The sequence below is a fragment of the Tupaia chinensis genome, unplaced genomic scaffold (assembly GCF_000334495.1).
Source record: "Tupaia chinensis unplaced genomic scaffold, TupChi_1.0 Scaffold000374_1, whole genome shotgun sequence".
NCBI lineage: Eukaryota > Metazoa > Chordata > Mammalia > Scandentia > Tupaiidae > Tupaia > Tupaia belangeri.
Genome location: NW_006159872.1, coordinates 839771 through 855659, shown reverse-complemented (window position 1 = coordinate 855659; position 15889 = coordinate 839771). Strand labels below are relative to the sequence as shown.

General features: G+C 51.8%; 1 protein-coding gene across 1 annotated transcript in view; it reads right to left on the bottom strand.

Moving 5' to 3' along the window:
* The window catches only part of PMVK (phosphomevalonate kinase), a 16392-nt gene extending 8191 nt beyond the window's left edge, over positions 1-8201 (bottom strand). The window contains exons 1-2 of the mRNA XM_006153433.3: positions 7645-8201; positions 4117-4180 (exon numbers count right to left, since the gene is read on the bottom strand). Coding sequence (XP_006153495.1) covers positions 4117-4180; positions 7645-7739 — 159 coding nt within the window. The 5' untranslated portion in view covers positions 7740-8201. The remainder of the gene's footprint in view (positions 1-4116; positions 4181-7644) is intronic.
* Positions 8202-15889: the final 7688 nt, after the last annotated feature.

The following is a 15889-nucleotide window of genomic DNA, read 5'->3' as shown; positions in this document are numbered from 1 at the left end:
TGGACTCCCATGTAGTCGACTGCAGTTTGAGTCCCGGACCCAGTGGCTTAAACTCACGCCGGGCGCATGTGCATGCGTGCCCACGATCCTGAGAACAGAAAGGAGGAGAAGGGATTGTGGCATGGCCATCCCCTCTAGGGAGTGATTTCTTGCTTTCTGTCTCTCTGTCTGTGTCTTTCTGGTGAGCCCACATGCCCTATAGCAAAAACCTCTCCAAAAAAAAACGTTTATTCATTCATTTCTTCTGTGAATGAGGACAGAGGGAGACAGAGACAGCACCCCCAATGGGTTCTGAATGCTGCGACCGGCCCCCAGCTTCAGCCAGCCCGGATCACAGGCACACGCATGCTTGGCAAGCTCAGGGAGGTCTCTGACATGACCCTGGATCCTTGCCATGTGGGGTCACCTGGCAGTGCTTTACTGCTGTCCCCCCAAGGAGCTCCACAGGGCTCCTGGTTTCTTACCCAGTCCCCTACTCCCGTTTCAAGCTGAGGTCGGCAGCCACCTTCAGGAGCTTCCTGATGCTTGTCATTCCTGTTTCCCACTGTCACTTAGGAAACCAGCGCAGGGCCAGCCCACAGCCTAGTGGTTAGGGAGCCTGAGTCCACACAGCCAACCACAGCTGAACGCAGCCCCTGGTCATTTGGGGGGAAAAAAAAAACACCGGGCACATGTGTGCGCACGCACTCAAACTTCCAACAGGACGGAGAGAGAGAGAAGGGGTGCAGCGTGATTGCGCCCCATGGAAGGCACTTTCTTCCTCTCCCTCTCAGGTGAGTGTACATGCGCTCTGGCAACTTTTTAAAAAATAAAGAAATCAATGTTCCATCTTGGGGGCAGGTGGTGGCACAGCAGTAACACCACTAGACTCACAGCGGGGCTCCTAGGCCTGTGTCCCAGGACCTGCATGTACCTGCACAGGGCACGCACAGCCCGGGTCTGAGCGCGCTGGGGTGGATCACGGCATGAAGACCCTGTTGGGGTGCCTGTCTCTCTCTCAGAAGAAATAAATAAACTTCCTAAAAATAATAACACACACTTTTTTAAAGAGAGACTTTTGTTGGCGAGACAGAGAGACAGAAAGTTAAGAATCAACGTCCAGAGGACGACCATGCCGCAATCCCTTCTCTTCATTCTCCTCTCAGGGCACGCACACACATGCATCTGGCATGAGGGGTTTCTTTGTTGTTGTTGTTGTTGTTAGAGAGAATTTTGCTATAGGCGTGTGCACTTGCCAGAAAGACAGAGACAGAGAGACAGAAAGTTAAGAATCAACGTCCAGAGGACGACCATGCCGCAATCCCTTCTCCTCCATTCTCCTCTCGGGATCTTGGGCACACACGCACACGTGCCCGGCATGAGTTTTAAGCCACCAGGTCCGGGACGCGAACTGCGGTCGACTACGTGGGAGTCTAGTGACATAGCCATTACGCTAACTGCTGGTCCCAATAATATATATTTTTAAACATTTCATTTTTGTTTTGTCTTTAATGGGTGCAGAGGATGCTGCAGTGCTGCTCTCCCACACGGCCAGGGCAGGCTGGGCTAGCGGAATCTCCTAGGAGGCTTTAAAATTGCAAATTCTGGGGCCAGCTCGTGGTATGGTAGTGAAGGCACTGGATTCCACAGGGTCGACTGTAGTTTGAGTCCCGGACCTGGCAGCTTCCTTTCTCACTTTCCTTCTCTCTCTCTAGTCAAATTAAAAAATGATAAGGATTAAAAAAATTAAAATTGAGGGACCAGAGTTGGCATAATGGCTAGGTCACCGGACTCCCATGTAGTCAACCGCAGTTTGCATCCCATACCCAGTGTCTTAAACTCATGCCGGGCGCACGTGTATGCGTGCCCAAGATCCTGAGAGGAGAATGGAGAAGGGACTGCGGCATGGTCAGCCCCCCTGGGGGTGATTTTTCACTTTCTGTCTCTTTCTGGCGAGTGCATGAGCCCTATAGCAAAATCCTCTCCAAAAATAAAATTTTAAATGAATAAATCATTCTTTTTCAAAAGATATTGCAAATCCCTGGGCCAGCTTAAAACAAGCTAGTCAAGGGGACCAGCAGTTAGCGTAATGGCTATGTCGCTGGACTCCCATGTAGTCAACCGCGGTTCTTATCTCGGACCCGGTGGCTTAAAACTCACGCTGGGCGCGTGTGCGTGTGTGCCCAAGATCCGAGAGGAGAATGGAGGAGAAGGGATTGCGGCGTGCGCTTTCTGTCTCTATGTCTCTCTCTGTCTGTCTGGCGAGCGCACGCACCCTATAGCGAAAATCTCTCAAAAAAAAAAAAAAAAAAAAAAAACAAGCTAGTCAAGAAAAGCCAGATCCCACGTGGTGATGACATTTCAAATCCTAGCCTTGTCACCCTGAACACACCAGGCGTGTGCACAAGCGTCCAAGATCCAACGGCCTGGAGGGGGAGGGTGGGAGGAGGGGGATCGCAGCATGAGCAGACCCCATGGACGGTGCTCTCTCTCCCGTCCTCTCTCTCTCACATGCATGTGCTCTATCACGAAGAAAGAAAAGAAAGCGTGGGCCAGCAGGCGGCATGGAGGTCAGGACAGCTGGACCCCGCAGCCGACGGTGCAGTCTGAGAGCTGGACCTGGCAATCCGGAAAGCACGCCACCAAGCATGTGTGCACGTGTCCTCAAAAACTGCGAGAGGAGAAGGGACTGTTGGAGTGGTATTGCCCCCCAGGGAGTGCTTTCTTACTCTCCCCCCCCTCTGTCTCTGGTAAGTGCATGTGCCCTATAACAAAAATGAAAGAAAGAAGAAAATGCAAGCTCCTCCTGCAGCTCCCACCCCAGGTGCCCAGTGTGGCTGAGCAGGTCCGCAGCAGGGACTCATCTGGGGACTCTGGAAGTAGACTGACGGTTTGTGTTTGTTTTGTTTTGTTTGAAGTTCATTTATTTCTTCCATGAGCAAGAGTCGAACATAGAGAAAATGAGGGAAAGATAGACAGGAACCCTCACCGGGGTCCTCACACTGCCATACCCAGCCTCAGTCAGCAAGGGGCATGGGCACGCATGCACCCTGGATGCACAGGGAGACCTCGGGATGAGAACCTGGGACCTTCCCATAGCTCTCATCATCACAGGGCACGGAGTTCCTGCTGCGCACGGGCTGGCCCAGATGGGGTGACTGCAGAGGGCATGAAAGTCCCCAAGCCCTGCTGGGGAAAGGCTGAGGACTGCTCCCTTCGCCATCTTTCTCGTCCTCCCTCGCCTACTCCTGTTCTGACTCCTGGGTTGAAGGAACGTCTGCATTGATTTTCACGTGGGAAAGGTTCCCACTAAAAACGTGTGACCGCCACTGAGCCTCGTACCTGAGGTTCCCATGATGCCTCAGGCTGCCAGCCTCTGGTGAGAGGAGACCCAGTGGGACAAGACAAGGCTGCCCACGGAAGCAGGGCTGTCGTGCAGAAGGGGGCCAGATTCACTTTGTGTGGTTCGAGGTCACACAGGCCAACTGACCGAGGAGCCGTGTAAGTTCCCGGAAGATGCCCCTGGAGACCAAGGGCAGAGATGCGGGAGACAAAGGGACTCCACTGTGGAGGAGACTCACCTCACCCCAGGTCCCTTTCCAAATCTACCACACTGAGCACTCCTAGTTACCTTTTGTTTTTAGCTGCCAGAGCCACAAGGGTGCTTGCCAGAGACAGCGAGAAACTTATTCCATGAGCGAGAGACAGACAGACAGCACCCCCAGCATCAGGGAGACTCCAAGTCAACAGGATCTTGGCACTGCAACCCATCTCGTCTGGGGCTTGTGTCAGGCCAGTTTGGGAGGTTGGGGGGTAGGAAATGTCCTATTTTTTGAGTCAGGGATGTGTGCAGAACCTCACTCATCACGATGGCATCAGAGCCACCAGCTCAAGGGTCTACAGCCTTTCATGATGCCTTCACGGACACACTCTGGGGTGGCCCGAAATGGAAGAGCTATCAGGAAAGATGCTTCAGCTGACAATGTCCCCAAAAGGTCCTCAGAAAACCACGAGCTGGCTGTCCCCCTGCCGGCCGTGGTCACTAGGACCACGTCAGAACCCAAGCCACAGCCGCAGCTACCCCGGCCCAGGGCTGGCTCCTTCCGGCGCGCCCAATGCCGCAGGGCCACCACCTACCTGAGCATACTGCTCCTTGAGAGGGCCAGAGAGCCGGAGGATGGCACAGTCGTCAGCTCCGAGCCTGGGGGACAGGGACAGGGAGACCAGAATCCAGTTAACCCAGAGCTGCCGGGAACTTTCAGGGCCCAGACAGGAGTGCAGAGCCTGGGCTGAAGTCCCACCTCTACTACTGGAATTAATATCTAACTGGCCGATCTCGAGTTCCCTAATCCTATTGCCTCATCCACAAAATGGAGACAGCAGTTCTGGTTCTGTCTCCCACACAGGGTAACTATGACACTGGAATGAATATAAAAGAGCCCTGCAGGCCAGCCCATGGCCTGGTGGTTAAGGCAGCTGGATCCTACATAGCTGACCTCACAGTTTAAGTCCTGGACCTGACAGCTTGAAAAACACACCTGGTGGGCCAGCAGGTGTCATGATGGTTAAGACATTGGACTCCCACATGGTCAACCTCAGTTCGAGTCCTGGTCGTGGCAGCTTGCTTTCTCACTTTGCCTCTCTCTCTGTCTCTCTGGTAAATTAAAATAATAATCATCATCATTAATAAAATTAAATACGTTTTTTAAAAAACGTATTTAATTTTCCTCTTTTTTAAAAAAGAGGAAAACACACCTGTCATATGTGCATGCATGCCCAAAATCCCAAAAGGAGACAAGGAGAAGGGCCTATGTTTGACCATACCCCGCGGGCACGGGGTGTTTCCTTACTTCCTAAGGTCGCACTCTCTCTGTCTCCCTCCGCTGAGCACATGTACCCTCCGGAAAATTTAAAAACAAAAATAAAAAAACTCTGAAACAAGGACCATCAGATGGCACAGCAGTCATGTCACTGGACTCCCACAGGGCCAAGCGTGGTTTAAGTCCTGGACCCAGAAGCTTGAAAATCATGCAGGGATGGGGCTGGCAAGTGGCGTGGTGATTAAGGGTGCTGGACTCCAACATGGCCAACTGTGGGTCGAGTCCTGAACATGGTGTCTTGCTTCCCCTTCTCTGTCCCTCTCTGGTCAAATTTAAATAAATTAATTAATTAAATAAAGCTAAAATAAAAAATAATTCTAGAAGAAGAAAATCACGCTGGGAGAGACCAGCAGGTGGTGTGGTGGCTGAGGACACTGGACTCCCACATGCCCACCGTGGTTCGAGTCCTCGGCCTGGCAGCTTGCTTTCTTGTTTTCTCTCTCTCTCTCTGTCCCTCTCTGGTCAGACTGGAATGGATGAATAAATAAAGTTAAATAAAAAATAATTAAAAAAAAAAAAAAAGTCAGGACCAGCAGTTAGCGTAATGGCTATGTCGCTGGACTCCCACGTAGTCGACCATGGTTCACATCCCAGACCCGGTGGCTTAAAACTCACGCCGGGCGCGTGTGCGTATGTGCCCAAGATCCTGAGAGGAGAATGGAGGAAAAGGGATTGCGGCATGACCATCCCCCCTGGGGGGTGATTTCTCGCTTTCTGTCTCTATGTCTCTGTCTGTCTGGCGAGCGCACATGACCTATAGCAAAAACCTCTCCAAAAAAAAAAAAGATTTGGGGCTCACATGCGCACACACCCAGCATGAGTTTAGCCGCTATGTTTAGGACTCAAACCTCAGTCAACCGCAGGGGAGTCCAGCAACGTAACCATTACACCATCTGTTGGTCCGGAGAAATGTGTTCTTATGTCCATGTTTCAGATAAGAAAACTGAAGTTGAGAGAGTTCTGACTCACCCCAAACAACACTGTAATAATAAAGCCATTATCAGTAATAAAAATAGCCAAGATTTTGTTCCTGAGCTTCTGCTGGGTATCAAGAATTGTTGCAAGTTCTTCACGTGTATTATCTCATTTAACCCTAAGCACCACCCTGTTGTTGTCCCCCATTTTACAGGTGATAAAACCGAGGCACAGGGCGGATAGGAAGTGTGTAGAAGATCGTAACTAGTAATGGTGACCCAGGACTTGAATCCCAGCCTTCTAACCCCAGGGCCTGTGCTTCTGATCATGATTTGACTCCTGCATTTGGGGGTCAGGATGCAACTTGGGAAAAGGTAGTGAGCTTCTCGGTGCTGCAAGATTCAGGTGGTAAGCTAGCCCACAGCACGGTGATCAAGGCAGCTGGATCTCACGCGGCCCACTGCATGGTCTGAGTCCCATACCAGGCGACTTAAGAAATACACCAGGCACATGTGCATGTGTGCCCCAAATCCCGAAAGGAGGGAGAAACGGAGAAGGGATTACAGCGTGACCGTTCCCCATGGAGGGTGCTTTCTCACTTTTTCTCTTTCTGTGTCTCTCTCCAGCGAGCACTTGCACCTTCTGGCAAATTAATGAAAGATACAGGTGGTGACCTCTGTCCTGGGCTCCCCCATAATCTCTCAGAACCCCTTTGATACCCCCAAAGCAGCCTCCTGGTACCACACCAGCCTTCCAGAGAGAGAAGCCCTATTCCACTTTCTCCTTGCTCTTCTGCTCGCCTGATGTGTGCCACAGTGAAAATATTCCCACACAGAACACTGGCTTAAAGAGAAACTACAGAGCCATAGGTACTGTCACTGGGTTGTTCAGAAAGTCATGACGCATTTTTGTATGGAAAAATACTCCACGACTTTTCCAGCACCCTAATGCATAGGAAAGCAGTGAGGAAAGGCAGAAAGAACCCAGTCCTTGGAGCCAGACACGGGTGAATTTTAATCCTGGATTTGTTACTTACTTTGGATCCTGGATAGTTTTTGTTTTGTTTTGTTTGTTTTGCTATCGGGCATGTGTGCTCACTGGAGAGACAGAGAGACAGAAAGTGAGAAGTCATCCCCCAGGGGGGATGGCCATGCCACAATCCCTTCTCCTCCATTCTCCTCTCAGATTTTGGGCACACACACACACACACACACACGCCAGGCATACGTTTTAAGCCACACTCGCTTGGAGTGTCCCTTATCCGTGCCACAGTTTCCTCATTTATAACAGAGTCAAAGAGGGTTAGGAATGGTACATAGAGGGGTCAGTAGGTAGCATAGTGGTTAAGGCACTGGACTCCCACAAGGTTGACTGCGGTTTGAATCCCAGACCTGGTAGCTTGAAAATCATGCCAGGCACATGTGCCTGTGTGTCCAAAATCCCAAGAGAAGAATGGAAGAGAAGGGACAGCTGTGTGGCCATCCCCCCTTGGGGGTGATTTCTCACTTTCCCTATCACTGTCTCTCTCAAGTTCATGTCTTATGGCAAAAACCTGAAAAAAAAAAAGGGGGGGGGGAATGGTACATAGAAAGTGCCTTGATACTAAGTGGTAAGATGTTTCTTTGGAGAGAGAAACCTACAGCTTCAGGTCTTGAAGAGTGGCGCCTGGTTCTGCGAGGTGGGCACGTGTAGACCTTCTCCTGTGACGGTAACAATCCTTCACCGCTCCCGGCCCACTGCTCCTCCTGCCCTGCAACCGAAGGACCCCTATTCCAAAGCACACCCCCTCACACCCAAACACCCCTCGAATTACGTGATGTGTAGATTTCCCCACCACCACCTCTTTCCTCCTTCCCCGCCCCACGGACACCTGCTCTGCAGCGTCTCGGTCACAAAGTCCTTTCCGGATTTCCTCTTCCCGCTGAACAGCAGCACCAGCCGCGGGGTGCCTCCCAGCGGGGCCATGGGACCGCCACGCTTTGCGATCTCTAAAGCGGACACTCCTACCCTCAAGTCTGGCCACCCCCGCGCGACAAGGACGCGGCCACTAGGTGGAGCGGCGTCCTCCCGGAGGGATTCCGCCCCGGCTTCTCCATGGCCGGGGAGAAGGCTGACGACGCACGGCTGGGCTTCAGCACGTTTCGATTCGTGTCGAAGCAATTATGGGAGGAAAGAAGGAGAGAAAAACGGAGGTAAAAGAAGTTTATTCCCGGGACGTCCTTCTCCCCGAAAGAACTACCCTGCCAGAGCTCACTTAGGACAGCCCGGCCCCGCCCAGAAGCACGTCACAGCCCCGCCTCCGCCCCCGCCGCGCCGACGCACTGGCGCAAGCCACTTTCCTCCGGGGGGAGTCATGTCTTAAAATGTCCTGAAGCGGATCTCGCTTTCCCTCCCACACGGCTCTACGAACATTACGGAAAACCCACTGAGTTTGTTAATATGGGAGACGTTTTCACAACTGCCTTTTTATTTTCGCGTTATAATGTGTGTACCAAAGAAGTCCGTATTGCCCCATAGTGAAATGGGTCTTTCTGGAAATGTTTGACAAGCTAGGGTTGGGCTGGTGACGTCACGGAAGGGCGGGGCTTCGCCAAACGAGCCGCTCTCCTGTTAAACGGGTTTTAGGATCTGAGAGGTCGCTGTGGGTGGGTCTTTTAAGTCCAGGGGAGATCCTTCATCCTTTCGCTAGCCGCAGCTTCCTCTCCGAGGTTTTCGGAAGGGAGAGAGCTTGGAATGGCGTGGATGACATCAACAGTATAAGTTAAAAGGGGGCTTTGAAGCCATGCTGGGCGGGATTACGTAGTTTTATCTGGAGTCCAGCTCCCGCCAGGAGTTCGACCGGCCGACTAAAGGGTGGGGATTTGTCCCTGCATTCCCAGTTGCGCCTCTGCGCTCGACAGCTGACACCCAGTCCCTGACGAGTAAGTGGCTGTCTTTAGCCATGACTCGCTGCCCTGCAATTTCTGCGCCTGTCAGAGCACAGCCTGCAGCCCATTCCTGCCCCCATTGTACTGGCTGCAAAGTCACATAACTGCTTTTTTTTTTTTTTTTTTGGAGAAAAAGTGAACTGTCGGGGGCTTCCTTTGGGAAAACAATCCTCTGAATATTGAAAAAAGGCACAGAAGAGTGGTCAAGTGCAAAATGAATGAACTTCAAGGGACTCTCGTTTTACAACTCAGCACTCCGAAGGCAGGAGAGTAGGAAGTTTTAATCCCACTTTCGACACTTTGACTCCGACCTCTGACCTTCAGCAAGTCACCCTGAGTTCTCCACTCATAATGCCCACCCCCGAGGAAACAGAAGGAATGAGAAAAACATATGATAGAGAAAACGGGCCAGTAAGTGGTGTGGGGGTTAAGGAGGCTAGATCCCACGTGATCCATTGCGGTTTGCATCCTGGACCCTGCAGCTTGAAAAGCACCCGGGGTGCATATGTGTGTATCCGAGGTCCTGGGAGGAGACTAGAGGAGAAGGGATTGCAGTGCAGCTATTCCCCCCAAGGGTGATTCCTCACTTTCCCAGGTGGCATAATGGTTACATCACTAGACTCCCAAGTAGTCGACTGTGGTTCGAATCCCAGACTCAGCAGCTTAAAACGCTGAGCGCATGTGGGTGTATGCCCAAGATCCTGAGAGTAGAATGAAGGGATTGCAGCGTGGCCACACCTGATGGAGAATGATTTATCCTTCCTTCTCTGTCTCTCCAGAAAATGCACATGCCCTATCACAAAAATCTCTCTTAACAAAAAAGATGCTGAAATAAAATTTTTTGAGTAACTAATTAACTAATTTAATCTAGCCCCACAATGGGGTCTTCAAACAATTTATGTAAAATGCCTTTTATGAAAATTTATGTATAGGGACCAGCAGTTGGCGTAATGGTTATGTCGCTGGACTCCCATGTAGTCAACTGCAGTTCAAGTCCCAAACCCAGTGGCTTAAACTCACGCTGGGTGCATATGCATGCATGCCCAAGATCCCAAGAGGAGAATGGAGGAGTTGACCAGCAATTAGTGTAATAGCTATGTCGCTGGACTCCCACGTAGTCAACTGCGGTTCGCAACTCGGACCCGGTGGCTTAAACTCATGATGGGTGCGTATTCGTGGATGCCCAAGATCCAGAGAGGAGAATGGAGGAGAAGGGATTGCGGCGTGCCCATCCCCCTGGGGGGTGACTTCTCGCTTTCTGTCTCTCTGTCTCTGTCTGTCTGGCGAGCTCACGTGCCCTATAGGAAAAAACCTCTCAAAAAAAAAAAAGAGAAGAATGGAGGAGAAGGGATTGAGGCATGGCCATACCCCCTGGGGAGTGATTTCTCGCTTTCTGTCTCTCTGTCTCTCTGGCGAGCTCACATACCCTATAGCAAAAACCTCTAATTCAGTTTTTAATTTTATGTATGGATTTCAATTTTTTTGTACAAGAATAAACTTATATTTTAATTCCACTTTTCCACGAACTTTTAAAAACTTTATTTCATTTATCAGGGCCGGCAGATGGCATGGTGGTTAAGGGCACTGGACTCCCACATGGCCTACAGCAATTTGAGCCCCAGACCCGGCGGTTTGCTTTCTCACTTTCCCTCTCTCTCTCTCTCACTCTATCCTTCTCTGGTCAAATTAAAATGAAAAATAAATAAATAAAAGTAAATAAAATGATTCTTTAAAAACAAAAATCTTTCCTTCATTTATGACTGCATATGCACATGCAAAGGAGAAACAGAGAAGCACCCTCCACAGGTCTTGTCATGCTGTCCTCCCTGCCCTCCAGTCCATCAGGATCTTGGGCAGGTGCACACCAGGCTTGTTTCAGGTCAACCAGGCCAGGAATCAGAACCGACAGTCAGCCAGGGGTTCCAACACTGCAGTTTGGTACCCTAGCAATTGCACCAGCAAGGCTGGGCCTTGTGTAAACTTTCTGAGGTCCCTTTATGTTTGAAGGAAACCAACTTTGTACTAACACACCCAGAGATGGTCTGAGCCTGCAAGGAACCAGCTCACCCAGCTCTGCAGAGCCTGCTGGCTTTTGTCAGTGACCCTGCAGACCTCTCTTGGAGGAGCCCTGTACAGAATTGGCACAGGAGTACTAAAGTCAGCCTCCGCCACTTCAGACAAGTCTGTCCCATCGTGGAACCAGATGCCACACACACACACACACACACACACACACACGCACCCCAGCTCAGTGACACCATCCGTTGCTTGCTTTAGTGTCATGCCTCTGACCCCACAGGGCAATGCCCTCTGCCAAGGCTCGTAACTAAATGTGCGTCGATCCTCGTATGTTTGATGGTCGTTGTTCCAGAAGCAATGGAGCCTGGCAAGGGGGGACGGAATAGGATGGAGGTGGCGAAGAAGTAGTATGAGAGGGAAAGAAGGACCAAGGGAGAGGCCGAGTCCTTAAAGACCAAGAGGCGAAGAGCATGTGCGTTTGTGTATTCTTCCCATCGTTCAGCATGCATTGCAGTAACTAGCACGTGTCGGAGACGTGAGGCTGAAGGCAGGCTCTCGCACTGCGAGTGCAGCGTGGGGGCCTGCAGGGGGCAGCAGTAATTAAATGCTCCACAGTGCTGACACTGCGTGGGGAGGTCCGGGATTCAAGCCCTAGGGTCTCCCAGTACATGCCCGGGAGGCACTAGGCTGGGGAGAATGTCGGTGTGAAGACCCTGATGGGGTGCTTGTCTCCCCCACCCCATTTCTGTCTCCTTCTCTCTCATACAGAGGAAATACACTTTTTAAAATGGTTTTTTTATTTTTTTTCCAATTTGCTAAAGGGCACATGCACTCATCAGAGAGAGACACAGAAAGGTGGAAAGTGAGAAAGCAGCCGCCAAGTCTGGGGCTCAAACCACCACAGTCAATCAGGTGGGAGCCTGGCGCCTTAACCACCAAGCCACCTGCTCGCCCCAGAAATATACTTTTTAAAAATGGAGAATAAGATACTTTATCCCAGAATTGGAGAGAAATAGTTGATATAAATGCTCCCATACAAGCTGTAAATGGCTCTAACTGTGTATCCTAAGGGATACATTTTGCCTGAAACACCCTTCCCATCTTTGTGCGTATAACCATCTCCTATTGTATTTCAATATCTAGCTTGTCTTGCCTCCTCCAGGGAGCCTTCCCTGCCTGTCTCCCGCTCCCTTTCTGACTTAGATACCCATTTTCTGTGCTTCTGATACATCCTGTACTTACCCACCTCATAGTATCATACCCTAAACTATAATTACCCATTTACTTTTATGTCTTTACCCTCAGATAGAGGGTAGTTCACATTTACCAAGCATTTATAATGTGCCTGACCTTTACTCAATTAAAAAAGAGAATGAGAGGGCAAGCAAGTGGTGTGGTGGTTAAGGCACTGGACTCTCACATGGGCAACTGAGGTTCAAGTCCCAGACCCGGTGGCTTGAAAATCACAGTGGGTACATGTGCCTGCTTACCCAAAATCCCAAGAGGAGAATAGAGAAGAAGAGAACGTGGCATGGTCATCCCCCTGGGGACTGATTGCTCTCTCTCTGTCTCTCCAGCCACCACATGCACCCTATGGTAAAAACCTCTCCCTGGGGGAATAAAGAGTACTGGGCACAGTGTCACATGCCTGTAGTCCCAGCTGGGAGAGTAGGCAAGAGGGTCACTGCAGTGGACAACTAGACCTGTCTTTAAAAAAAAGGGAACCAGCAGTTAGTGTAATGGCTATGTCACTGAACTCTCATGTAGCCAACCGTGGTTCAAGTCCCGGACCCGGTGGCTTAAACTCATGCCAGGTGCGTGTGCGTGTGTGCCCAAGATCCCAAGAGGAGAATGGAGGAAAAGGGATTGTGGTGTGGCCATCCCCCCTGGGAGGTGACTTCTCACTTTCTGTCTCTATGTCTCTCTGTCTTTCTGGCAAGCGCAGATGCCCTATAGCAAAAACCTCTCCAGACTAATGGCCAACTGGTGGCATGGTGGCTAAAGCAGCTGGATCCCCATGGCGGACTGTATGGTTCAAGTCCCAGACCCAGTAGCTTGAAAGACCACACCGGGCGTGCGTACGTGCGTGCTCAAGATCCCAAGAGGAGACTGGAAGAGATGGGACTACATGTCCGTCTCTGCTTGGGGGGTGATTGCTCACTCTCTCTCTCCCATGCTACCCCCAACCTCCGCAAGCACACATGCCCTACAGCAAATTTAATAATAATAAGATGGAGGCACTTCTTCAAGGTCAGACGCTCCAAGTGATAGAACCAGGTCTGGCTCCAAAGCTAGAGGTTGTCCAGGCCAGGGCAGCCCCCTGGCCATGCAGGCCTGGCCTCCGGAGGCGTGGTAGCTCCTTCTCAGGGTCTGCCCCCCAGCTCTGTACTGAACGCGTTCACTGCTACTGGCCAGCACCCCAAGTGGCACCAGCCCGGGGCCAGGCCCAGGGAAAACGTTCCATAAATGAGCGAGGAGGACTGGATGGTGCACAGCCGTGACGCAAACTCTGAGACGCGACCTGTGTGGTAGGTTTCCAGTTTGCATCTGGAGACCTCCCAGAACACATTGGACACACCTGTGCCCATGGCCCAAGGTTAGCTGAAGTGGGAGGACATTGCTGCGTCGAGAGTTAGGGCACCTGTCTCTGTCTCTTTCTCGTGGAAGAAAGAAATAAGAAAAAAAAATAGATGGGGTGGCAGCAGGTGCTGGAGTCCCACATGGTCGACCCTAGTTCAAGTCCCAAACCTGGCAACTTGAAACCACACTGTATACGTGTACACGCATGTCCCAAATCCCAGGAGAATGGAAGAGAAGGGACTGTAATGTGGCCACTCCCCCCAGGGTGTGATTTCTCACGTTTCCTCTCACTGTTTCTATCTACTCATAACCTAGTGGTTAAGGACACAGGATCCCACGTGGCTAAATGCAGTTTAAGTCTCAGCCTTGGTGGCTTGAAAAACATTCAGGGTGCATGTGTGTGCATCCCACAGGGTGATTTAAAAAAAAAAAAAAGTAATAAATATATGAATGGCAAATGCATTTGTTCATTAGTGTTTTTGGAGGGAGACTTGGGAGGCTAGAACCTTACCCTTAAGACTGGCAGGGCCTTTGTGGGTGTCCTCAAGGCCCAGAACTTGTGACCCCTTACCCAGTTGCTCAGGTCCCAGAGGCTAGGACCTTACCCTTAAGACTGGCAGGGCCTTTGTGGGTGTCCTCAAGGCCCAGAACTTGTGACCCCTTACCCAGTTGCTCAGGTCCCAGGAGCGGTTCCTCTGCTCCCTCCTCCCCCACGTCGTTGTCCTCCAGGTGCCACCTCCTGTCCCTCCTGCTGCTGCCCCCTTATGGGGCAGGCATCTCTGCAGAGGGACCCATGAGTGAGTCACTGCTCAGGGACAAGATGAGGAGGGCCTGGCTGGTACCAAGCGGCCCCTCCGGACCTCTCCTCAGAACAGGAAGAGCAGGGAGGGAGATGGGGGGAGGGCAGAGGGACAGGGACACTCCCGGCCCCGGGGGTCAGCACTCTGGGCTCTGGGCTCCACTCCGTCCCTAAGCTCTGTAGTCTAGGGCAAGTCACTTCCCTCTCTGGATCTCAGTCTGACACTTGTGCAGGCCCCTTTCCAGGAATGGCCTTCTGCCCACAGCTGGAGCCAGAGCGCGGGGTCAGCTGGAGCGGACACAACGGGAGCTCGCATATCACCTCCGGCCTTGGAGGCAGCTGGGGAGGGGGAGAGGAAGGGGGGGGCTCAGGCCCAGGGCAGTGCATCAGAGCCGACCCCACGTGTCCAACTGCAGCTCGCATCCCAGCCTCAGTTCAGAAAACATGCCGGTACGTGTGCATGCACGCCCCACATCCTGAAAGGGTGGAGAAATGGAGGAGAAGGGATTATGGCGTGACTATGTTCCGTGAGGGTTCTCTTTCTCTCTCTCTCTCTCTCTCTCTCTCCTTAGGCCAGTGCTCACACCATTTTTTTTTTAAGAGAGAGATTTTTGTTATAGGGCATGTGCACTCACCAGAGAGACAGAAAGCAAGAAATTATCTCCCAGGAGGGATGGCCATGCCACAATCCCTTCTCCTCCATTTTCCTCTCGGGATCTTGGGCACACACTCCCAAGTGCCCAGAGTGAGTTCTAAGCCACCAGGTCTGGGACTCAAACCACAGTCAACTACATGGGAGTCCAGATGGCGTAACCATTACGCCATCTGCTGATTCCCACGCCCGTGCCTTTTAGCAATTAAAAAAGGGGGTAAGGGCAGGGCAGCATTTCCTGGCATTTCAAACGCCCACGTGTCCTAAGAGCTACTCAAGGCCTCTTCCACTGTCACTTCAAGTTGTGATGTGACTTAGGCAAGTCCCTACATCTCCCTACCTTGGTTTCCGTATGTGAAGTAGAGATTGGAAATAGCTCACCTTCTTTGGTCTGCTCCATGAGATAAAGGTTTGGCCGTGCTTTGAAGGGTTACGACCCTGCAGAGCCGAGAGGGGGCCTGCTTCTGTGCCACCCCACGTCTCTTTCTGCACGTGGCCTCCCTACAAAGCTGCCTCAGTGAAGGCCAGTCCCCGCTTTCCAGGCAAGCAAGCAAGCGTGGAGGTGGGCCTGGCTGACACACCACGACAGGCCTTCCACAGGGGCTGTCTAGCACTTCGCTCTCTGTAGCACGTGGCTTCAGGTTGTGTCTGTCCTTCTCCAGGCACATGACCTGTCCCTTTGACTTGGAACCAGGCCTCAGCGATGACCTCAGTGGCCCAGTTACTCCCCTTGATGGTGGCTGCAGGCTCAGTGAAGCAGAGTGCCCTATGCCACACTGGGAGGAATTTCTGCAAAGGGGCTCTGCCTTGGAGAGGAAGGAGGGGCAGGGGCCAGACAAGGACCAGGAGGCAGGGACAGGCAACTTGGGGGGGCAGAGAGGTGCTTGGCTGCCTGGTGGCCCCTTCCCTAGACCAGAATCCTACAAAATGAAGCCCAGGGACTCCTCCCCACCCGTTCCCTACGATACGAGCTTTGGCCTTAAAACCTCCTCCTTTCCCCATGTTGCGAGAGGGTGTAGTCGTTCACTCTCGAGGCTTGAAGGCTGAATGTGTCCTTCACTCCTCCCTGACCCCTGTCCCTGTCCCATCCAAGGCCAGTCCCCTCTAATTCACTGCCCTGAAGCAGGCCGATGCTCTT